We start from the raw sequence: 22,876 nt of genomic DNA, 5'->3' as shown, positions 1-22,876 counted from the left end.
CTGTCACCGACGCGCCGGCCCCAACTGACGCGCTGGGCCGCCACCGCTGTGGGTCCACCCTGTCACCGACGCGCCGGCCCCAACTGACGCGCTGGCCCGCCACCGCTGCGGGTCCGCCCTGTCACCAACATGCCAGCCCCAACTGCGTTGCTGTGTTTTTCTTTCATTTCTTTCTACCTTCTACCTAACCCCATACATTGCCTCCCCCACCCCCGAATTACCACCAGGTCCCAGGTCTGCCCCACTCCAAACTGCCAGCTACCGCTTTTCTGTCTCTTTTCTTTCTCCCATACACCTAGCCTCATATTCCACCCCCTCTCCCCACCGGCTCCTGCCATGCTGAAGGGGTTAAAGCCTCCCTGGCACTAAGGCCTGCCACCACACCGGGCCTGCACTGCCTCTCCCCTCCTGACACTCACCCTGCTGCTGAAAGCTTGGAAGCGAGCCCATACCACTCCCATCCCAAACCCCCATCTATCTGGCAAGGGGCCATGAATATTCCCACACTGATGGACGAACATCAGGAGGCAGATAGTACCCACCCAGGCCACCCTCAGCCACCTTGCCAAACTGTGTACCATGAAGTGGGCTTGCCCTGCCTGCTGCTGCCCTGCCTACTGGTCAAGGTGATGAGAGCTATGGTGCCCACAGACAAGCAAGCAGCAAAGCATGCCTGGCCCACCAGCCTGACATATCAAAACAAAACAAAGAATCAAGATGAAACAAATGAATATACAATCAATAAATAAAGAAAATAATACCTTAATGTCTTGCAGATAGAAGACAATATCAAAACATATTTCAAAAAGGACAAAAGGATCCAGCAAGTGACCAAAATAAAGAATCAGATGGCCTTCTAGTAGAAGAAAAGGCAGTGGAACTACCTATATGGAATCCAAAAGACTTATTTTTAGGGCTCTCCAAGAAATTAGGAAAGAGATCAAGGGAAACACAGATAAAACCAAGGAAAAAAATTGACAAAATCATGAGAAACACAGACAAAACCAACAAAAACATAGCCAAAATCAAGAAAAACACAAAACAATAGAATAATCCAGGAAAATAATAGAGCAAAATGACAAAATAAATAAACAATTTGAAATCATACAAAAACAGCAGCTAGAAATCCGAAAGATAAACAAAATTTCAGAAATGGACAACTCAATAGAAAGTTTTAGGAGCAAATTTGAAACAATGGAAGACAGAATCAGTGAGATTGAAGAAAAATCCATGGACGCCACTTTGTTTGAGGAAAAATCAGAGAAAAGAATGAAGAAAACCTAGGAACTATGTGGGACACAAGCAAGAGCAAAAATTTGTGTATGATCGGAGTTCCAGAACAGGGGAAGCACAGATTGTTGAAAATTTGCTGGCAGAAAACTTCCCATTTACCATGAAAGATGAAAAACTAATCATGTAAGAAGCTCAACAAACCCCATATAGGATAGACCCCAAAATAAAGTTGCCAACGCATACCATAATCATACTTGACAAAACCAAAGACAAAGAAAAAAATCCTGAGAGCAACTCGAGAAAAACAAAAAGTCACTTACAAAAGGAAAACAATAAGAATAAACTCTGATTACTCGGCAGAAACTATGCAGGCAAGAAGGCAATGGGATGATATATATAAAACCTTGAAAGAGAAAATACTGCCAACCAAACAAGAATAATATATCCTGCAAAACTCTCTCTCAAATACAATGACAAAATTAGGAGATTTCCAGATAAACAGAAATTAAAGGAATTCGTAAAAACCAAACAAGACTTACAAGAAATATTAAAGGGAGTCCTTCAATTAGAGAATGAACAACATCAGACAACAACTGGAGTATAGGACATAGGACAGCATCAGCCATATACCAACCTAGGTGTCATGGATTGAATTGTGTCCGCCAAAAATATGCATATCAGTTTGCTAGGCCATGATTCCCAGTGCTGTGTGATTGTCCACCGTTTTGTCATCTGATGTGGTTTTCCTATGTGTTGTAAACCCTATCTCTATGAAGTTAATGAGATGAGATTGGCAGCCCTTATGTTGATGAGCTCTACAAGATTAGATTGTGTTTTAAGCCAATCTCTTTTGTGATATAAAAGAGAGAAGTGAGCTAAGAGACATGGGGACCTCATACCACCAAGAAAGAAGAGCAGGAGTACAAGTCCTCTGGACCCTGGGTCCCTGTGCTGAAAAGCTCCTAGTGCAGAGGAAGATTGAAGACAAGGACCTTCCTTCAGAGCCGACAGAGAGAGAAAGCCTTCCCCTGGAGCTGACACCCTGAATTTGGACTTCTAGCCTACTGGACTGTGAGAGAATAAACTTCTGTTTGTTGAAGCCATCCACTTGTATTTCTGTTATAGCAGCACTAAATGACGAAGACACTAGGTAAAACTCTCAATAATAAAACAAAGCTAAAGGACTTAAAATAAGAAAACAGAGATGTCAGTCTGTAAATGATGACGGCATCAAAATAATAAACGGGAGAATAAACTGTGTAGGTATAGAACTTTCAAATGGAAAGAAAGTCAAGGTGATATCAAGTAATTAAAGAGTCATTCAAACTTAGGAAGATAAGGGTAAATTTCAAGGTAACTACAAAGCAAGTTAACAAACCTACTCATCAGAATAATAAGAAGAAAAACATGAAGTCTCAGTAAACACAAAATCTGTAATAACAAAGAAAAGAAAATCCACAAACAAAAGGAACTCAGTACAGGAAAGTAAGAGGAACAAAGAAAATGTCAGCACCACAAAAAAAAAGCAGCACAGTATGACAGGAATCAACTCATACCAATCGATAATCACACTGAATGTAAATAGCTTAAATGTACCCATAAAGAGACAGAGAGTAGCAGAATGGATTTTTTAAAAAATGACACATCAATATGCTGTTTACAAGAGACACACTTTAGGCAAAAATATATTTTTTAATTTGTTTTTTATCAAAGGATGGAAAAAATATGTCAAGCAAACAGTAAGCAAAAAAGGGCAGGGGAAGCAATACAAATCTCGGATAACATAGACTTTAAGGCAAAATCCACCATTAAAAGACAAGGAGGATATTATATGATGATTAAAGAAACAATCCACCAAGAAGACTTAACCTTAATAAATATCTACGCATCCAGCAACAGGACTCCAAAATACATAAAACCAACTCTAACAGCACTGAAAAGAGAAATAGACGGTTCCACAATAATAGTAGGAGACTTTAACCCACCACTTTTGGTATAGGACAGAACATCTAGAAAGAAACTCAACAAAGATACAGAAGATCTAAAGGCCAGGATCAACCAACTTGACCTTATAGACGTATATAGAACATTCTGCACAACAGCAACAAAGCATACATTCTTCTCCTATGCACATGAAACATTCTCCAGAATAGACCACATTTTAGGCCACAAAGCAACCCTCATAAAATTTCCAAACATCGAAATAATACAGGGCATTCCTTCTGAACACAACACCATAAAAGTAGCAATCAATAATAGGAAGAGCAAGGAAATAAAATCAAATACATGAAAATTGAATAACACCTTGCTTAAAAACTACTGGGTAATAGAGGAAATCAATGAGGGAATAAAAAAATCATAGAATCAAGTGAGAATGAAAATACATCATTACAAAACCTTTGGGACATAGCAAAGGCAGTGTTCAGAGGTCAATTTATAGTTGTAAACGTACAACTCTAAAATGAAGAACAGAACAAAATAACGTTAGCCCTACAACTCGAACAAATACAAAGGGAACAGAAAAAGAAGCCCACAGCCACCAGAAGAAAGAAAATAATAAAGATTAGAGCAGAAATAAATGAAATAGAGAACTGAAAAACAATAGAAAGAATCAACAAGACCAAATATCTTAATCTAGCCTGTTTTTTTTTTTTAAATGATGAGATATGCCCTTTAATAGGGAACTTCTAAAGCATTTCAGAAGGCATAGTAGTTATCAGCCTTTTGTTTCTTGCTCATATTCTTCAAATCACAATGAAAACACACTGTTTTCCAATTTTCTTTCATAGACTGGCTTTGAAAGGAAAAAGGGTAGGGGCCTGAACTATTTAGAGCGCCCAGAATTTCAGAGGGTTAAATTTGCGTCAATGACGAGATTGGATAGTCTTACTAGCTTTAAAGGAAACCTGTGCCAAACATTTAGCCTTAAGCAACTCGTTGGTTTAAAGAAGAGAAAAACCTACATCTGACAATTTTGAAATGTTGATTCCTGTCATAGATTGAATTGTGTCCCCAAAAATATGTGTCAGCTTGACTAGGCCATGATTCCCAGTACTGTGTGGTTGTCCTCCATTTTGTGATCTGATGTAATTTTCCTATGTGTTGTAAATCCTAATCTCCGCCTGTGGTTAATGAGGCAAGATTAGGTTATGTTAAAGAGGATTCGAGTGGGATACAACACCCTTACTAGGCAGATGCCTAGAGTTTCCCTGGAGTGTGGCCTGCATCACCTTTTATCTCACAAGAGATAAAAGGAGAGAGAAGCAAGCAGAGAGATAGGGACCTCATGCCACCAGAAAGAATAGCCAGGAGCAAAGCTCATCCTTTGGACCTGGGGTCCCTGCGCTGAGAAGCTCCTAGACCAAGAGAAGATTGATGACAAGGACCTTCCCCCAGAACTGACAGAGAAAGAAAGCCTTCCCCTGGAGCTGGCACCCTTAATTTGGACTTCTAGCCTCCTAGACTGTAAGAGAATAAATTTCTGTTTGTTAAAGCCATCCACTTGTGGTATTTCTGTTATAACAACACTAGATAACTAATGGAGCCCTGGTTGCACAGTGGTTAAGAGTTCAGGCTGCTAATCAAAAGGCTGGCGTTCGAATGCACCAGCCACTCCTTGGAAACCCTATGGGGTAGTTCTACTCTGTTCTATAGGGTCGCTATGAGTTGGAGTTGACTTGATGGCAATGGGTTTGGGTTTCTTTTTTTGGTGGATAACTGTCTTAGTCATCTAGTGCTGCTACAACAGAAATACCACAAGTAGATGGTTTTAATAAGGAGGAATTTATTCTCTCACAGTCCAGTAGGCTACAAGTCCAAATTCAGAGCGTCAGCTCCAGGGGAACGCTTTCTCCGTTGACTCTGGAGGAAGGTCCGTGTCGTCAATCTTCCCTTGGTCTGGGAGCTTTCCCGCTCAGGAACCCCAGGTCCAAAGGATGCGCTCTGCTCCCAGCACTGCTTTCTTGGTGATATGAGGTTCCCAGTTCTCTGCTTGCTTCCCTTTCCCTTTATCTCTTGTAAGGTAAAAGGTGGTGCAGGCCACGCCCTAGGGAAACTCCCTTTACATTGGATCAGGGATGTGACCTGGGTAAGGGTGGTGTTACAATCTCACCCTAATCCTCTTTAACATACAATTACAATCACAAAATGGAGGCCAACCACACAATTCTGGGAATCATGGCCCAGCTAAATCAATACACACATTTTTTGGGGGATATAATTCAAACCATGACAGTAACTACTAACAGTTCCTGACATATGTTTGCTAGAATAATCCTCGAAACCTTTGGTAAAACAGAAATGATTATTGTTGGTTTTTCAAAAAGAGCTGCGCCAAGTACATGCCGGTATCTAAGCATGTAAGGAGTGTGTTGTTATTTAGTTCCCTGCATAAGGGCATGAAGTTTTATCTGGATAAATGTGTGCAGTCAACGTTGGTATAATTTTAGAGTATGGATATTTTAATTGTTACTGAATTTTACATATTTACTTTTCAATCCAGATCTAACTGGCTCAAAAGCCCCAGCACTGATTCTGACCAGCTCTTCCGCATGGTGGCCGAAGTCTTCATCCTGTGGTGCAAATCTCATGTAAGGACACATGAAGGCCCTGGATTTAGGGATGAAAGGTGCAGACCTTGGAAAACTTGGTTGTAATATTTGCTTTTTTATTTCCCCCCACTTAGAACTTCAAGAGGGAAGAGCAAAATTTTGTGATTCAGAATGAAATTAATAATTTGGCATTTTTAACTGGAGACAGCAAAAGCAAGATGTCAAAAGTAAGTCCTTACAAATCAACTCCAAAGACTCTTTAACCTTGCCCTCAGCCGTAACTTGGTCATAGATCGTATTTTGCGGGGATCAGCTCTTCATTGCATTTAGGCCAAACCGCAATAACAACAGTCTCTACTGTTGTTTCTTTGAGAATGAACTGGAAAAAACTGGTCTCAAATAAGCATGGGCATCACATTTTAGGAATAAATAGCTGCTTGTATGTCACAATGTTTAAGTTTCAAGGCTTGCCTAAGGCATCTGAGAGGTCTCCAAAACACAAGCTGCCGTTAGGGAGTTTAAAATAGAACTACCTCCTGTGCAGTGAATCTCCAAAAATGCACATGCCTAGAGCCACCCTTTGGTGACTATGAGATTACCTTGCTTTGCACATTTCGATAGCATATACTCTTGGGTTACACTTGTTTTCCTCCTAGCTGGAGCATTCAGTAGCTCTTCTGTTTCAGCAGTGTTGACCTCTTAATGCCTTGTGTTTGTTTTCCATGTGAGTTGCCCTCAGAAACCCAAACATTTGTTCATATCCCTACAGGAAATGTTTGAAAGAGGGCATACTGGACATCTGTCTGAAAAAAAAAAAATCTATAGGGAGAGGTATGAGAGGAAATACAAGAGGGAACAATTGATCTCCCACTGCCTCCTGAGTCTGTTCTGCACAGTGAGGCTTCATGACTTTGATTGGAGAGGATTTTCAGACGTGCTCCTTCCAATGTACATGCAAAAGTAAAGCCTACCCTATTTTTACGCAAATAACACCCACCTTCTATGTTTGTTTGGCAACCGTGTCCTCCCCACTCGAGGTGTTTTTGTAAGCGCAGTATGCTAATTTTTTTTTTTTTTTCATTTACAGGAACATGTAAAAAATTGGCATTGTAGTCCTTATGAAAACACCGCGGGGGGAAGGAGCAGTTGGCAAACAAACGTAGAAGGCGCATGTTATTTGCGTAAAAATACCATGCTTAAATGTGATGTTTTGTTACCAGCTGTTATGGCTCACCCTTGACTCTGTTCCCCCGAGAAGTTGCCTCAATGAGGGTTGACTGTATATGTCAAGTATACGTGACACATGATACCTGAGATGTGCATCTCTCTCATTGCTGGTACAGTGCTGCCTTTGAGGAACATGAAGGTGGAGTGTGCATGGGGACCCTCAGAAGTGAAAATCAGTTGTGGAAAGATGGGAATCATGGGTTTGTAGTGAAACCCATCCTTAGAGTCACCTTTCCAAAGAATCATTTACGGTGGAGTCCCTTGTGTGTGGAGCTGCAGACAAGGGGCTGGTATGCCACCAAAAAATGAAAACTTTAGCACCTGGAACTTCACGAAGTGTGACTAGCTCTCGCCAGCTGCGGTCACTCTAAACTTTCCATTCCGTTCATCTTTTGGCTATGTTGACACTAACACTTCTTACAGCATTCCAAAAATTGATTGTTAGAATTTAGAATCTGATATATACTGCTTAATAAAATGTGACTGATTAAAATTGCACACATATAAAACAGAGATCAGGGATATATATTCACATTTAAGAGGAAATATTTGCTTCAGAGGAACCTTATGGTGGATCTTTTTTTGCTTTAGATAATTTTCCAAAATTCATTTTGCATTCAACTTTTGGCAAACATATCTGCTGCTCATGTGAGGTACACAAGGTAGCATTTTTCATACTCCTGCTCCCTGGGACATCTAGCTTATACGTTCCCTCTGCAGTCTTCTTTTAGCCATCACAGGTTCTTCTATGACCCCTCTACCTACAGAAAGTCAGTAAATCACAAGCAGATTCCATGCTATCTTCACCATGGGGTAGATCCATTGGCTCAAGAACAGAACAGCTAGCAACCATTGTTACTGTCAGAAGATGGTAACAAAGCATTGGATACAACTCTGATACAAGTGTTTGGATCCCAGATGAGCAGAAATGGCAAAGACATCTCAACCCTCTGCTGTTGAATGGATGCTCAGGGTCCTTGGGTTTACATTTGGAAAGAGATGAGTTGACAGAGAACGACATTTCAAAATTAATCTACTAACAAACTAACCCAACACATTGTTCATTTAAATCACTGTATGAAGAAAAAGGGATGTTGTCTCATCAGAGGATGGTCATTTTCAGAATCTGTGTGTCTTCCCTGTTGGTAAGGTTAGTCTACAGGAACAAACTATTACATGTCCATCTCCGTTGACACTTACGCCAGTTCTTTCGGAGCCACATGGGATAGGGTCAAAGGTACAGTGTAATGGTGCTCCCTAGATGTTACCACAGGGTAAGAAGTATTGTTTCTATTGCCTCTGTTGAGGCAATAGAATAGTATGCCTGGAGACTGGAAGGAAGCTACGTCTTACCCGTAGGCCAGCTGTTGACTGGAGGGATGGCCTCGGGTTAGTCATTCAACAGTTCTGTTCCCCAAGTTCTTATTACTTTACTTCTCCTAACTTCACGAGGTTGCTCTGTTTAAAGAGCAGTTTTGAAGAGCATCTCCAGGACAGATAATGTTGCGTAAATGCAGTGTATTATTTCAAGCAGGGAGATACTATGTCTCCAATGAATGGCAACTCTTGTAGCCACTTCTGGTCATCTTTGGATGCAGAACTCCATATTGAGGGGCCAGGAAGAGGCTATTGTTTCTTAATACAGTTGAATCCCCGTTGCCTTTGCCTTTCTGCAGTTGGATGTTCTCTCTACTACCTGATCCAAATGGTCACCTGTGCTTGCTTTTGTCTCCACTCTTAATTGAATTCTGGTGTTGTATAAATGAGATTGGCATCAGTGCATATGGCAGCCTTCGTGGAGCTATGCGTATGTGAATGCTGCATGCCCACATACACTGCATATAGCATTGCGAACAGAAAGGAAGTGGATAAAAATATACAGTGGGCAAAGCTGTTCATGATTAACTGAAGGTCAATTCAAAGAGCTGCTATTTTTCTGGCAGCTACAGCCGATTGTTTTGGGCAGGGGGGACTCCTTGTATATTTTGTTTATATAATACTAGTTTGCAAATATGTGTTCAACTAAATGTAACTAAGCTGAGCAAGTGTTTTTGTTTTGTTTTCTGGAAAAATGGCAGCAGCTTCCTTGGAGGGGAATGGTAAGTTAGAACGTGTTTAGCGTGAGAAACGCCAGTTCCTTGACCAAGGTTCAAAACGATACAATGAAGAGTCGTGATGCAGGGAATATTAGAGTGCCTCATTGCTTAAAGCCGGTCTGCCCCTACGGAGCATGATTTCAGTGTATTGAAAAAGAACAGAGAATATTTTATTAGAAGATAACCTTCTGAGTTTTTCAAGGGTATTCAGGTACACATGGGAGTTTTCGTCTTGCTCTAACCTTCCTGCTGCTCACTCTTCTCATTCCCTCATCCACCCCCAGCTCGTTTATTTTGTTCTTTTTATCTTTGTGCTCGTGCAGGTCTGTCCGTTCCTCCCTCCCTCTCCCTCTAACCTTTGCTCTTTCTCTTTCTCTTATCTACGCCTCCTTCTCTTGCTCTCTTGCTTTCTCTTGCTTACTCATTCTCAAACTGATTCTGGAAGTTCACCTTTCACTCTGGAATCCAGTGTTGGGCTGACTTGTCTTTCCTTCACTTATTCTTCCCGTGGCAAGGGTTCACTCGCCTTTGTTCAGAAGCCTGCAGTGAGCACCCCCCCGTGCAGACTCCGGGCAATTCACTATCACGTGGTGTGGAGTCAAACCCCGCTCCGTCTTCAAATTCTGTGTTTGTCCTTTAAATGCCATATTTAAAATCATCGCTTTGCTCATAAACTACTGGTTGTGAAGTATGGGGGAAACAAAACGATTTTAAAGTAATCAAACCAAACCAAACCAGTTGCCATCAAGTCGATTCCAACTCATGATGACCCCGTGTGTGTCAGAGTAGAACTGTGCTCCGTAGGGTTTTCAATGGCAGTCATCTTTTGGAAGTAGATTGCCAGGCCTTTCTTCCAAGGTGCCTCTGGGTGGATTCGAACTGCCAACCTTTCAGTTAGCAGCTGCACGCTTAACTGTTTGTGCCACCCAGGATGTCTTTTAAAGTAACAGGGATTTATAAATTTCTATGTAGAAAATAAAGTTTCACCAACTTATTGAAAGCATTTCCAACATTAGGGAAATGCACTGAGTTAAGAAATATCTGCAACATGCAGTGAAAAGAATGAAATTAGCGCGTCTAGCATGTAGGAGCCTTTGACTTGAGGTATATTCAAAAGGTCCCGGCCTGGGTGGAAAGGAAGAGAATCACGGCACAAGAAGGGAGATGCTCTGTCTTTTGGGCTGTGGGCTGAGCCTCACTCCTTTAAGATATTTCTAGAGTACTTTTTTTAAGCAAACCTTTTTTTTTTTTTTTTAGCAGAAGCACAAGCATTGCACCTTAGCTCTGTTCTCCCCCCCAACCCCCTTTTTTGTAGCCACAGATCTGCTGGAGGTGAAAATATGGTGGGTGGAAGGAAGCATGGGAGGTGGGGTCTTTGATTATATGACAGATTGCCTGCAGTCCACCCAAGTGAAAAGAGGGAAGTGGGAGGGGACAGATTTTAGATCTAGAGAGTCCATGAGGGTGACCGATGTGGAGACCACCCTGGCTCTGTGACACTCTGGGAGGCTGGTCTCTGGGATGACCACCCTCCCCGCAGAGGTGGGCTGCTTGGTCTGGCTGTAAGTCCATCATGGCCACATTAACCTCCATCCTAACCCCCCACTTGTCTTCATGCCATGCCCAACTGGCTTCCAGAACGGTCAGGTTTCTGTTGTGTTGGCTGAGCAGCTAGGGCTGAGAAGCTATGACTAACACGTGGTGCCATATGCCTTGGACCCTGCTGTTACTAACTCTTCTCCCTGTTTCTTTTCCTTTGTCTTTCCACACAGACCATGCAAGTAAAGGTACAGGTCAAATGCATGACATGTCTTTTCTGTCCTAGTAGTAGAGGTGCCAGGCTCTGGCCACCCTCTGCACTGTGATCACCATGGGGGTGGTACAGAATGGATTTTCCCACCTGGAGGTCCCCCAGGCCTGCTCCAGGGAAGACAACTGCCTGTCAAAGAATGAAAGTAGGCCCACCCACCCTTGGAATGGGGAAGCCGGGGAAGCCAGCCAAGCCTCGCCCTAACCGAGGTCTCCTCGCTGTCTCTGCTCCCTTCCCCAGGTGCCCTCTTTGCAGCCACCACACTAGCAGAGAGAGAGACAATGACAGGGCTGGAGGGCCCAGGAGACCCACTGCTCCCCTGTGCCACGCCAGGGTCAGAAGGCCTATCTTCTGTCAGTGGTCCCTGTCTTTTACACACTGTACATGTTCTGCCTCTTGAACAAGGCTCCCATGACTCAAACAGTTTTCAAAGGACCGAATTCAAGGATTTGAAATCACAGAAAACCATGAGTTTTTGTATAAAATGTGCATATGGTAGAATAAACACTGGGATAATTTTCGAGTTAACCCTGCAGGTTATCACTTGGAAGACTTTATCTTTCTGTTCATTAATGTATGTCTGCTGTCACTGTCCCGAGCCCTCTGCCCAAGGCAGGGGGAAGGGAGATATTCAGCAGCCAGGTCACATACAGCCTTAGAAGAGGAAAATGGATCCATGGCAAGATAGACTTGGGTCTGGAAGTTGGCTCAGACTCCTACTTGCTGTGTGACCTTGGAAAACTGAATAAACTCCTCTGAGCAGTGTGTTCCTGTTTATAAAACTGACTTGTTAATATCTCAGGATTGTTAGAAGGATTGGAAATGTTTTATGTATAAGTACTGGGCACATTTAGAGTCCCATCATATATGCAGCGTTTACCTTCTGGGATGAGAACAGGAGATTGGCTAAATAAAAAAGCATAAGCAAGAAATAATTTAAACTCTGTAATCAAGTCTACGTAGTAGAATTTCGCACATTTACTCTTGCATACTGCATATTACCACTGACACTTTACATTTGTACATTCCGATTACTGAATAATTTACATAACAAAACCAGGCGCTATCATTTATGCATCGTAGGAAGGATTTTCAAGGTAATTTAGACTACAAAGGAGTTTTGCCCTTAGGCACAATATTTAGAATTCTACACCTGCTGGTGGAACACGTAAGGAACCTAGCAAGCGCTCGGTAAAGGACGGTTGTGACTCTCATGGCCTTGGTGTGAACCAGCGGTTGCTCTCTGCTGTGTTCTGGAACCAGAAGCCTCCTTCTCTTAACCTCACTTTTTCCCCCTTGTTCATATTTTTCACTGCCCCTCCCACTGTTGACCTGGGGGCTGACTTTCTGTTTTGGAGCACTGGGCACACGGTGCCTCTGCAGCCAGGAGGACTGGCCGGCGTGGTTTGGCCAGCCAGCCCTCACGGGCTTCGCTGTGGTTTCTGTGACATGACCATCGAAGGTACAGCTGTCACAAGTTTGGTAAAAGAAATCTCATGCTTTTTAAGAGTGAATAATTATGAACCTCTTTCACACTTGGGAAAGTGATTTAAAGAGATTAACCCCAAGGCAGTGTTAATTCTGACCCTACTCTTCTCTTCAGGAAGCCAATCCCTCAAAAAACTGAATTCTGCCCCAGCCCAAGAGTCCCAGGTCTTACATGTTGGTTCCAGGGAAGGTCTAGCCTCCCCACTGCTCCCCAGGCACTGAGTCAGTTTGTCTTTGTAAACCATGATGCTGCCACTTCATTGCTACTGACACTCCATGGGCATTTCAGAAAGCAAAGCTCTAGTGAGCACCAGGTCCCTGTCCCTCATGGGCCCTCATTTCGTTCTCTCCATTTCTGGCTGCCCACTTCCAGCAAGTGCCCGTGCAGCTGAAGCAAAGTCCTTGACGAGAAGCCCCACGTGGTCAGCTTTGCTCTTTCGGAGCCTTCAGTCAGGAGCCTCCTTGTCTCCTTGAATCTACCCGTGGCCACCACGTGTTGTGGATGCTGAGGGCTCTCAGTTGGTTGCTTGGGGCTGCCACAGACCACTGCATTGGATTCCTCTCTTAAAACTACTACTTCAGTGGATGAACTCTCTCTGAAAGGGATGAAGGTATAAGCAAAAAAACGGACAGAACATTCACGGACTTGGGGAGTTCCTTTCTCTCCTGTCTTCAGTTTTGCCCTTGACTTTCCCCCAGTCAGACTCCAAAGTAGCCCTACTATAGAATTTTCCTTTTTCTAGAGAGTTTGCACTGCCTTGTGGGGCGTGGAGGTAGGAAGAGGATGCCGGCGCTCCAAAACACTAGCTCCAGCCCTGGAAACAGGATTGCGTTTCTATGGCAGATGCTCTTCCGCATTTTTACTGACTCCCAAGCCTCAGAATCTCAGTTATTTTTGGGGTCGTTTTGTCAGTTATCAAATCATTCCTTTTGAGAAACACCAATAATTTGTTCGTTTGGTCCAGAAGTGAGTGAACAAGAACATGTAGGTGTTTGTGATGTGTGTCTAGTCATGTGGTTCTGTGTGCATGTGCACAGGGAGAAGGCTCAGGGTGACGACCAGTCTTTCATGGCCCCCTGGTTCATCTTTGTTTAAAACACCCCTTTGATTGTCCTTTGGAATGTAATGAGGCCCCACCTGTCCTGACAGGGCCACTAGGAGGCAGGTTGCCTCTCAGGTGAGGAGTTCCTTTCAGGGAATCACTGAGCCCATCTCTGTTTATTTTTAACATCATCTCCTAGTCTGGAGGACAGGACCAAGAACGGAAGAAGACAAAGCGGAGGGGAGACTTGTATTCTATCCAGACCTCCCTCATCGTGGCTGCACTCAAGAAAATGCTGCCCATTGGTTTGAATATGTGCACTCCAGGCGACCAGGAGCTGATCTCCCTCGCAAAATTACGATACAGCTACGTAAGCCACCCATCTGCACTGGCTGAGCGTGATATATAGGTGGTGGTAGTGATAGCGCCCAGCCCCTCAATCTTGGTCCTCCCTTATTCCCTGGGGCAGATGGACAGAGACCAAGGTACACAGAGGAAACATGCCCTCGTTCTTAAACCTAGTTTGAGAGTACCCTGCCCTTTTGGACAAGTCTCTGTAATTTCTCTTCTTTTGTTCTATCCCAGCAAAACTGCCCAAGTATCCCTCTACTCTGCTTTACATTTCCATAGTGACATCTAGGAATAAAATTGAACATCTCTTTCCCCAGAGGGACACAGACGAAGAGGTCAAGGAACATCTGCGCAACAACTTGCACTTGCAGGAAAAGGTAATGCCAGGGAGACAGTGAGAACTCAACAGGCTTTCCCTCTAGCTGTAGGCTGTCGTTCTTCCACCTAGTTGACTCATGTTTTTAAAATGTGTTCTAAAAACAGTCTTGGGGTGCTTGTGTTTAATTGGTAGGAATAGCTCTCTGCCCTTAATTTTTGTTTTTCGCCCTGACTTTTTGTTCTTTCCTTTGGTGTCCCAAAGAGGATGCACAGAGGCAGCCAGTAACCATGTCTCCCCACCTACCCCTGTGTGGACACCAAGCCTTCGCAGGGGCTTTAGATCAGGTGTCAGAATTGTCTGGCCCTGAGACTTGTTCAGCAGTGAGATGGACACCTGGGGGAAGTTTTAACACATCTTACTCTGGAGAGATTTTTCAACAAAATAATTTTATGTCTGAGTTGGTATAATCCAAAAAAAAAGATAAAAATAGAGACAAACTTTTATTTTAAATGGCTATTTGAGATTTTTTCAGGCCTGTGAACCTGAACAACTTTTTCCTCAGATACGTTGTTTCACTAAGATGGAGGACGACATGGAAACAAAAAGCCCATCCTTTTCACCCCAGACACTAGAAATGGTCGATAAAATATACCAGAAAAAAAAGGGGGCATTAAAAAGAAATCCCAAGTGCCAGAAACAAGAAACACTCTAAATCATAGTAAGGGGGAGAAGTCCATGCTGTTGAGGTGCCTAGAGTTCTCTGGACCAGACACGAATCTCCGGAGCTCAAGTTTTTAATAATCTTAAAGGAAGAGGACTTTGGGTGCTAATTACCCATGCTATGCATAAATGCAGAGCAAGAAACTTACATAAAATTAGCCTAGAACCACTAATACCCATGAATCTCCAGCAAAGAAAACCATGAAACCATATGGGAAGTCTCCACTCCCTAGAATATGGGCTGGGATCCAATAAATAAAACTTTCTGCTCACATAAAAAAAAATTTTAAGGCACATACGAAGGATATCCACCACCATTAAAGAGCAAATGCAACAAAGGGGAGAATTTAGGCCTAAGGAACTACAGAAGGGGACTTTAAAGTAGGTATGGTTAAGATATTTAAAGAGGTAAAGGTAACAATAGAATCCATAAAATAAGAATTGAACATTGTTTTTTTAAAGTGGAGGAGAATGGGTTGAAAAAGACCTCATAGTAGTTCTAAAAATAAAAAATAGTCATCGAAATTAAAAACTCAATTTATGGGTTAAAAAATAGGCTAGACACTGCTGAAAAGGGAGTCTATGAATTGGAAGTTGATTGAAGGAAATCATCCAGAATGCAGCACAGAGAGATAAAGTGATGGAAAGAAAATAGAAGAGTTAAGGGACATGGAGGGTAAAACGAGAAGTTCCTACATAACATCCATAGATGTTCCATAAGAATACAATAGGGAAAGTGAGAGAGAAGTAATAGAAGACAAGATTCTTGGCTACTCTGGAATCATGCTTGGATTAAAAGCCCTTTTTATTGTCAGAGGTACAAGAGTGTTGCTCAATCATAGGTATGCTTCCATTTTCAGTCTGATGACCCAGCTGTAAAATGGCAACTGAATCTCTACAAGGATGTTCTGAAGAGTGAAGAACCTTCCAATCCAGAAAAGACAGTGGAGCGTGTGCAGAGAATTTCAGCAGCTGTCTTCCACCTGGAGCAGGTAGGGAGCAACTTGAATAGTGAGGCAACCGCACTACCCTGGAGAATACAGAGCTTCTAGCCACAGTCAGCTCTCAGTTACAAGTGCTCTCACAGGACAGAAAACAAGGATCGTCCCCCAGGTGTCATCTTGGTGCCTCATGGTAGCACACTCCTCAATTCTTTCCCCTTCCAGCGTTTTCCAAATTCTTGCCATGAGCTCAAATGACCCATTCAAAACCCATATCCATTTATAATAAATGTCCAGAAGCAGTTGGGAAAAGGAGAAAACCTTAGATCTCTACTTCTAGGTACATTTTGCTGCCTATAGTTGAGAAGCCATAATTCTCTCAGAGTTGAGAACTCTGGGCTTCAGATGACTGTCTTTGACCACCCAGAAGATCAGCCTAGTGTGAACTTACCCATGTGATGTCTTCTCAGGTGGAACAGCCTTTGAGGTCCAAGAAGGCGGTCTGGCACAAATTGTTGTCAAAGCAACGGAAACGGGCAGTGGTGGCCTGTTTCAGGATGGCTCCTCTCTACAACTTGCCCAGGTAATTACTTTCTCATTTTCTTCTGGCCTTTGAGCCAGTGATGGGGACAAAGGTATCCGCCCACAGCTGTGCTCTCTTCTGGCCCTGACACTCCTGGTCCAAGTGGTAGGAACTTGAGTCCTTGGCCCATGGAGCCGCTGCAGTCTGCATGTAGTATAATGCCTGCTAAGGCAATCAAGGTAAGCATGGAAACTGAAACCAGATGAGACTCCCTAGTGCCCCGTGTCTGCCTCAGCTCACCATTTTGCACTGTAAAGTCAGACAAGTCAGGATTCGATGCTCTCTACCTTGCTGAGGTGGGAGTCTTTGTGAGGCTTTGAAGACTTTTGGGCTGATTGAAGAGGGAACTGTTTTCTGAAAGACTTTACCCCAAATTCCATCAACAGGTCAAACAATATTTTTTCTTCTCACTCACTTGGCTGGCACCAAAATTATAGGGTTTCCTCAGTAGGTACAGAAATGTAACTTGAGAACGCTTTGCTATTGCTGGGTACCGTCGTGGTGATTCCAACTCATAGTGACCCTACAGGACAAAGTAGAACTGCCCAGTAGGGTTTCCTAGGCTGAAATCTTTATGAGAGCAGATCACCAGGTCTTTTTTCTTCCATGGAGCCGCTAGTGGGTTTGAACTGCTGACCTTTCATTTAGCAGCCGAGCTTTTAATCATTGCACCACCAGAGAATTCTTTAGCACAGTGTATTTGTCTTCAAGATGAAGAAAGAACATTGGCTACAGATGCCCCAAGAGGCCAGTCTGGGCATGACGCCTTTATCTGGGTGTTTTAGCCCATACTTTGAAGTAAAAAACGTGAAGGTTTTTCTGAAATGTGTGTGAACACATGTTCTATGCTAACATAGGAAAGAGTATCACTGACAGGCTGGGACAGAGTTGGCCACCAAGACTGAGTCAGTGTCTTTGGTCATGTGGCAACTTTCCCATCCTCAGATTAATTGTAGGGTGGGTAAGGCTTGGACTATGATCAATAAACAAAGTTGGTGATTGATTATCAGCCTCTGCTTCATCGGCTTTTAAATCAATAGCAGTGTCCTTACCTGGTCAGGAAAAATAAATTGACTTAGACAAGTATATTCCGAATCCTACATAAATAAATGTGCTTCTTTGGAATGTTAGATAAAAGACTATTTCTATACTTGACATTTTGCTTTCATAAAATTGTATATCTTGGCCATCAGTTGTCCAGAGTGTCCTGGAACCCTGTCCTGAGCCAGCTGGCTAACTGAGATTTCCTGGTTAGGGTCTTTGAAGATGGTGCAGAATCATGGCCTCTGAGACATGTACCTGCTCCCACAGGTCTCTTGAGAAAACAGACTAGTATCTTGGAAGGGGATGAGGCACCACAAAATCAAGGAGAATTCATGAATAAAAAACAGAAAAATCAAGTCAAGTAGTCCTAGGTAGTAAGTCCACTTAAAGTCCTGGCATCAAAGTGAAATTCATAGCCCAGCAGAAAAAGTACAAACGCATTGGATTTTTGTTTTTTTCCTAGAAGTGGGGAACATCAGAAAGCACTCACTTTCCTCTCTGGTGGAGATCCACATGTGGTGCCTTGCTAATATGGCCTCTGGAGGGGCTCTGCTCTCAGCACAGGTCTCCAGGGCCAGGCCTGCTAGGCAGAAATTGCATCTCTCAAAAACAAGCATTTTTTCCAAATCCACTGAAAATGTCATCCTTTCATGTTTTGACTGCTCCTTCAGCAATTCTGCTTCCGTATGGGTAATAGTAAGTCCAGGATTCATTACGTCCATGGTGAAACATGGCCCCTGACCCCAACCTGGTTGTTTTAGAGGGGTTGCCCCGGTTATTCTCCTTGGCAATGAGGATCATAAGTAGATTTCACAACAGAAACAATAAAAGAAAACGAACTAAAAAGCTGATAGTGTAGACCCCTCCTCTTCCCCCTCTTGTGCTGATCTAAACTGCATGGAATCTTCCAAACTAAAGGGCTAAAGGGATGTCTTTTATCTTGTGGAAACTGTTTCTCTGATGTTAGTCTTTAAAAGAAAACCTGTATGCTTTTCTCCAGACACAAAATTAACAATTTCTTCCTGACCACCTTTCAACGGGTTTGGCTGGAAAAGGTTAATGAAAAAACTCAGTATGACAGGCTTATACTCGTTTTAATGGTAATGTAACCTGTGACAAGACTGGCTTATTCTCTATACACTCCTCCTTTCTTGACCATGATTTAATGTTATCATAAAAATAAATTTGTACAATTTTTTTGAAAGAATTCTGATTGGTCAGATTTTGAAGAAAGACGACAAGAGCTATGTCCTACCAGAAACCAAGACCAGGTCTTGATGACTCTGGTCTTGACCTTCATCCTCCTTTTCTCTCTTTACCTCCTCACCATCTTCATCACATTTGGTAAATACAACTGCTGTTCAGTGGCTAATATTCCCAAGAGTCAATCTCGGTTTATAGAGAATGAGTGGCTAATGCCAGTTATTCAGTGTTCCCGGATACCAGGGTCACAGCTAGAATCCAGGAGGCCCGTAGAACGTACATTAATGAGCACAGCATGACCAAGTCTTGTCTTCCTACGTGAAAACTGGAACACCTTGCTGGGGTGGTGCTCTGGAGACCCTGTAAGGTAAAGAAGCCATGCTTTGCTCTTTTCCATATATCTGAAACAGAACCATTCACCATCGGCCTGATTTAGATTGGATTACCTGGACAGGCGATTGGCCAAAAGGAGCAACTTTTGCCTTATTAAGCAAATACTTCAGGACTGTTACTTGGCCTAATGAATTATTTCTCATTAGAGGGGAAATGTGATAAAGGCCCTGTGAGACCAGGGTAGGATGGATTACAATTACAGCCATGTCTTGCACTAACCATTGTTATTTTCAGAAGGTGCTCCAAGTATACAGGAACCGCCATGTTAGAGGGTTCGGGTTTCTCTGAAATTAACGCTGTGGTTTGCTACTGGCTACCCTGACCAATCAGAAGATAAGAATTGTACAAAAGCCTGCCCGGCCTACTAACTGTTAATCACTCAAACTAAAATAAGATGTTCATGGATCCCTCTTGACCTCACTCTCACCCCTTCTGCTCAGGCACCGCTCTATTAACCTCTTCCTCCATGGCTATCAGAGATTTTGGATAGAAACAGAGGAGTATTCCTTTGAAGAGAAACTAGTACAGGATTTGGCTGTAAGTACTGACTCAGCTGGGAGCCGACGTGGGTGTGCGTGAATTTGATTTTTTTATTCATGTGTGTGCACTGACAACAGTTAAACATTCACAAAGAACTGAGTGTATAAGTTTGAAATGCACTAAATGTATAAATTCTCAGGGGAGGCCCTGCTAATGGTCATAGAAGCCAGAGGATGAATTTTCCCATAGAGGTGCTAGCACTGTCATCATCCTCCTCATCGTCACTAACAACTAATACTTCCCGGGATGCACAGCCATGCCGTGGGGTTAATGCTAAGGGAAGTTTTGAGCACCGTTGGTTGCAGGAGGCCACCCCAGTGGGGCCTGCATTCCTAGTTGGTAGCTCTGCTTTGGAAAAGGAGCATCTGTATCCCCTTCCCGCATCTCACATGTCTGTGGTTGACCCTTCAGCAAATTTGGCATGCCCTGTCTCTAACGGACTTCATGCTCTACAACCACTCAAAATGGCGCTCAAGGGGGAGAAAGCTCATTGCAAAAGCACCACAGAGTCTCACCCTGGTTCAGAAAGAAAAGAAACCCTTCTCTCCCTTGGCCAGCCCTTGGTTCTTTTTTTTTCCATGTCTTTATTTCTCTCCCCTACTTATCTCTTTCTCTTATCACTTATTGTCTCCATTAGCTTCGCCCCGCAGTTCTCATATTCACCTTTTTCCCCACATCTTTCTCTTTCTACCTTTCCTTGTCTTCCTGTTTCCTGTCCTCTTCTTCAAATTCTTTCAATTCCCCCCCCCCCCCCACCTTTTTTTTCCATTTGTCTTTATGCTTTTTATTCTTTTGCTATATTCCTGTCGGTCAGAAGGAATGTTCCTTGGTTTTCCCGGTTTCATGATTCATGTGAGGTTGACAGTGGGCATCATTTTGGCCCTCCAGTCTTCTGAACCATTCACACAACCTAGGTAGTTTGCACCAATTTACTGAATATGGTCCACCCTGCTAGTTCTGCCACTGACTAGAAAATTCACTTTTAACCCCAGGTGCTTGTTGCTATCTCCCTTTCCACTAGAGGAAATAGAGAATAGACTTGATAAGAGGAGAAACTGCAAGGCTTGCAGCTTTGGGGTAGCATCTCTTGGGAGCAAAAAGATTTTTAGAATTGAGAGAAGTTAGGAAAGAGAAACATTTTACTGGGTTGAATCCAGAACAGTATTAGACACAAAATGGCCCCAGGTGGGTAGCTCTTATCCCACCCTTGTCTCCAGCCTGGATCTCCAGGAGAAATTTCAGATGTTGGCCTGGGAGCCCCAGTCTCATGGGTGACTCTCTAGGGTTTCCTTCCTGAACTGGGGTGCCCAGAACTTGCATGGGATTTCTGCTGATTGGGATCACTAACTCCTTCCCTGTGGCCAGGCTTTTTCTTTTTCTTTTAACCTTTAATTGGAATGTTTCTTTGATTGGCTGAAAAAAATATATATATCTGTCCCAAGTCTTTCATCCTTAGGGCTTCTCACCTGAACTGAATCCATGACATAGTGGTTTCTTTTTGTGCTTTTTAGTCTGATGCACTCTGTGCCTTGCCCTTGACCTTCTCTTTGCTTGCATGCAGTCGCGTGGCACACGCTGAGATACGTGCCCAAATCCTGTCTCTGTTGGTTTGTGTAGAAATCTCCCAAGGCAGAAGAGGAGGAGGAGGAAGAGAAGGAAAAGCAACCAGACCCACTTCATCAGATCATTCTCCATTTCAGTCGCAACGCTCTCACTGAGAGGAGGTCAGCACCACCAGAGCACCCTCAGGCGCCCGGGAGGACTGTGTCTCCCCCCAGCCTTCCTCTTGAAGATGGCAGTGGGTGGAGAGGGGACACCAGATTTGAGCAGCCCCCCTTGCTGCCTTATTATTGGCTGTCAAGAAACGTCCAAGAAGACAACATCAAGCCATGACCCTCTCATCATAATACCAGACCCTGAGTCTGGAGATGAAGCAGCCTGAAACAGCAACCTTCATCCCTGAGTTACACATCAAGTCAACACTGGTTCACATTTTCAGAGTGGGTTCTAAGAATTGGGGTGGGCGAGGAGGTTTCTAAATAGTACATATCGTTTAAGATTTGTATGACTCTGGTTGTTTCAGCTGGGTCCACAGAGTGGCCTGCTAAATATTTCCTCCATTCTTTCCAGCAAATTGGAAGATGATCCTTTGTACACCTCGTATTCCAGCATGATGGCCAAGGTACACCTGGGCTTTCTGCCCATTGTCTCCATCTTTCTGTCTTCAGGCACATGTAAACTGTGGTGCTGGGACTCAGTCAAGACCTAGGCTCCAGTCATTGGACAGTCCATGTGCCATAGGGATGACTTTAGGAATCCACTTCACCATCCCCCTAAGGAAACCTTGAAGCTTTGCAGAAACAGTGGGTGCTGGGGGCTAGGTCCACATAACACTTCTAAAGCCCGCTAAAAGAGGCTTAGGCATACAGACTATCTTTGGGTTTTCAGTCAGTGTTCAGAGCACGTCAAACGGTTCAGACACATGTGCAGGTGGAGGAGGTGCAGTACGTTGATAAACAGGGCTAGAAACTAAAGGGAGACCCCAGTGTTCAGGAAGAGGCCAAGTAACCACTGATGGTGTCTCTGTGTCGTCTAGAGGGATGGGGCCGCTGGAAGACTGAGTGGACTAGGGAACTGTTCCTTCTCAAATGGAAACTATCCTGTTGGGCAGAAGGACGGCTATATTGGGGCACGGAGTACCTACCCCTCTACCCAGCTGCTCCCCAGGACCACAGTGGGAAGGGCCACTTTAGAATTCATAGCCCTGGTGTCCCCAGTCTTATTGCCTACCCATGGGTTCTGTGTCTAGAAAGGGACAGCTCTTATCACTCCTATATCTCCATTTGTACCAAACTTTACTAGGTAGAAGTGTGAGGTTTGTGGTTAAAACAGATACATTCCCATTGATTAAGTGATCTTGGTGTTCCCATTTCTGAACCTCTTGGTAACTGTAAACATGGCATTTAGAGTGTCGTGTTGCCCTGCAGCGGTCAGAATGTTCCTGGTTTTACCAAGTGCTGAGTTCCTGAGGTGCCTGTGAATTATGCCCTGTCCCCTACCCTTACACAGTAGAGCAGAGTTTTGTTTATTTGACTCACCTTTGATTGGGTTGTTTGTCTCTTCCTTCCCGTTCTCCACGGAATCCAGAGTTGTCAGAGTGGGGAAGATGAAGAGGAAGACAAGGAAAAAACATTTGAAGTAAGTTTTCACTAAGATTGAAAATGGGGTTCTTCTCCAAGGCCAACAAGCCGGGCCTCCAGAGGTGGGTGCTGATGTTAGCACATGTGGTTCACCCGCCATGTCTATCTGAGTTGGCAAATCTGCCTTGGTGAAGC

General features: G+C 43.5%; 1 protein-coding gene across 1 annotated transcript in view; it reads left to right on the top strand.

The window, feature by feature from the left end:
* Nucleotides 1-22,876, top strand: part of RYR3 (ryanodine receptor 3) — a 420,187-nt gene that overhangs the window by 362,088 nt on the left and 35,223 nt on the right. The window contains exons 68-78 of the mRNA XM_004380716.1: nucleotides 5,735-5,822; nucleotides 5,918-6,010; nucleotides 10,879-10,893; nucleotides 13,647-13,817; nucleotides 14,116-14,175; nucleotides 15,698-15,829; nucleotides 16,249-16,361; nucleotides 19,442-19,538; nucleotides 21,159-21,265; nucleotides 21,672-21,723; nucleotides 22,689-22,739. Coding sequence (XP_004380773.1) covers nucleotides 5,735-5,822; nucleotides 5,918-6,010; nucleotides 10,879-10,893; nucleotides 13,647-13,817; nucleotides 14,116-14,175; nucleotides 15,698-15,829; nucleotides 16,249-16,361; nucleotides 19,442-19,538; nucleotides 21,159-21,265; nucleotides 21,672-21,723; nucleotides 22,689-22,739 — 979 coding nt within the window. The remainder of the gene's footprint in view (nucleotides 1-5,734; nucleotides 5,823-5,917; nucleotides 6,011-10,878; nucleotides 10,894-13,646; nucleotides 13,818-14,115; nucleotides 14,176-15,697; nucleotides 15,830-16,248; nucleotides 16,362-19,441; nucleotides 19,539-21,158; nucleotides 21,266-21,671; nucleotides 21,724-22,688; nucleotides 22,740-22,876) is intronic.

The sequence above is a fragment of the Trichechus manatus genome, unplaced genomic scaffold (genome assembly GCF_000243295.1).
Source record: "Trichechus manatus latirostris isolate Lorelei unplaced genomic scaffold, TriManLat1.0 scaffold00076, whole genome shotgun sequence".
Taxonomy (NCBI): domain Eukaryota; kingdom Metazoa; phylum Chordata; class Mammalia; order Sirenia; family Trichechidae; genus Trichechus; species Trichechus manatus.
The sequence above is the reverse complement of the archived record's forward strand: the minus strand, read 5'-3'. Positions and strand labels throughout refer to the sequence as shown.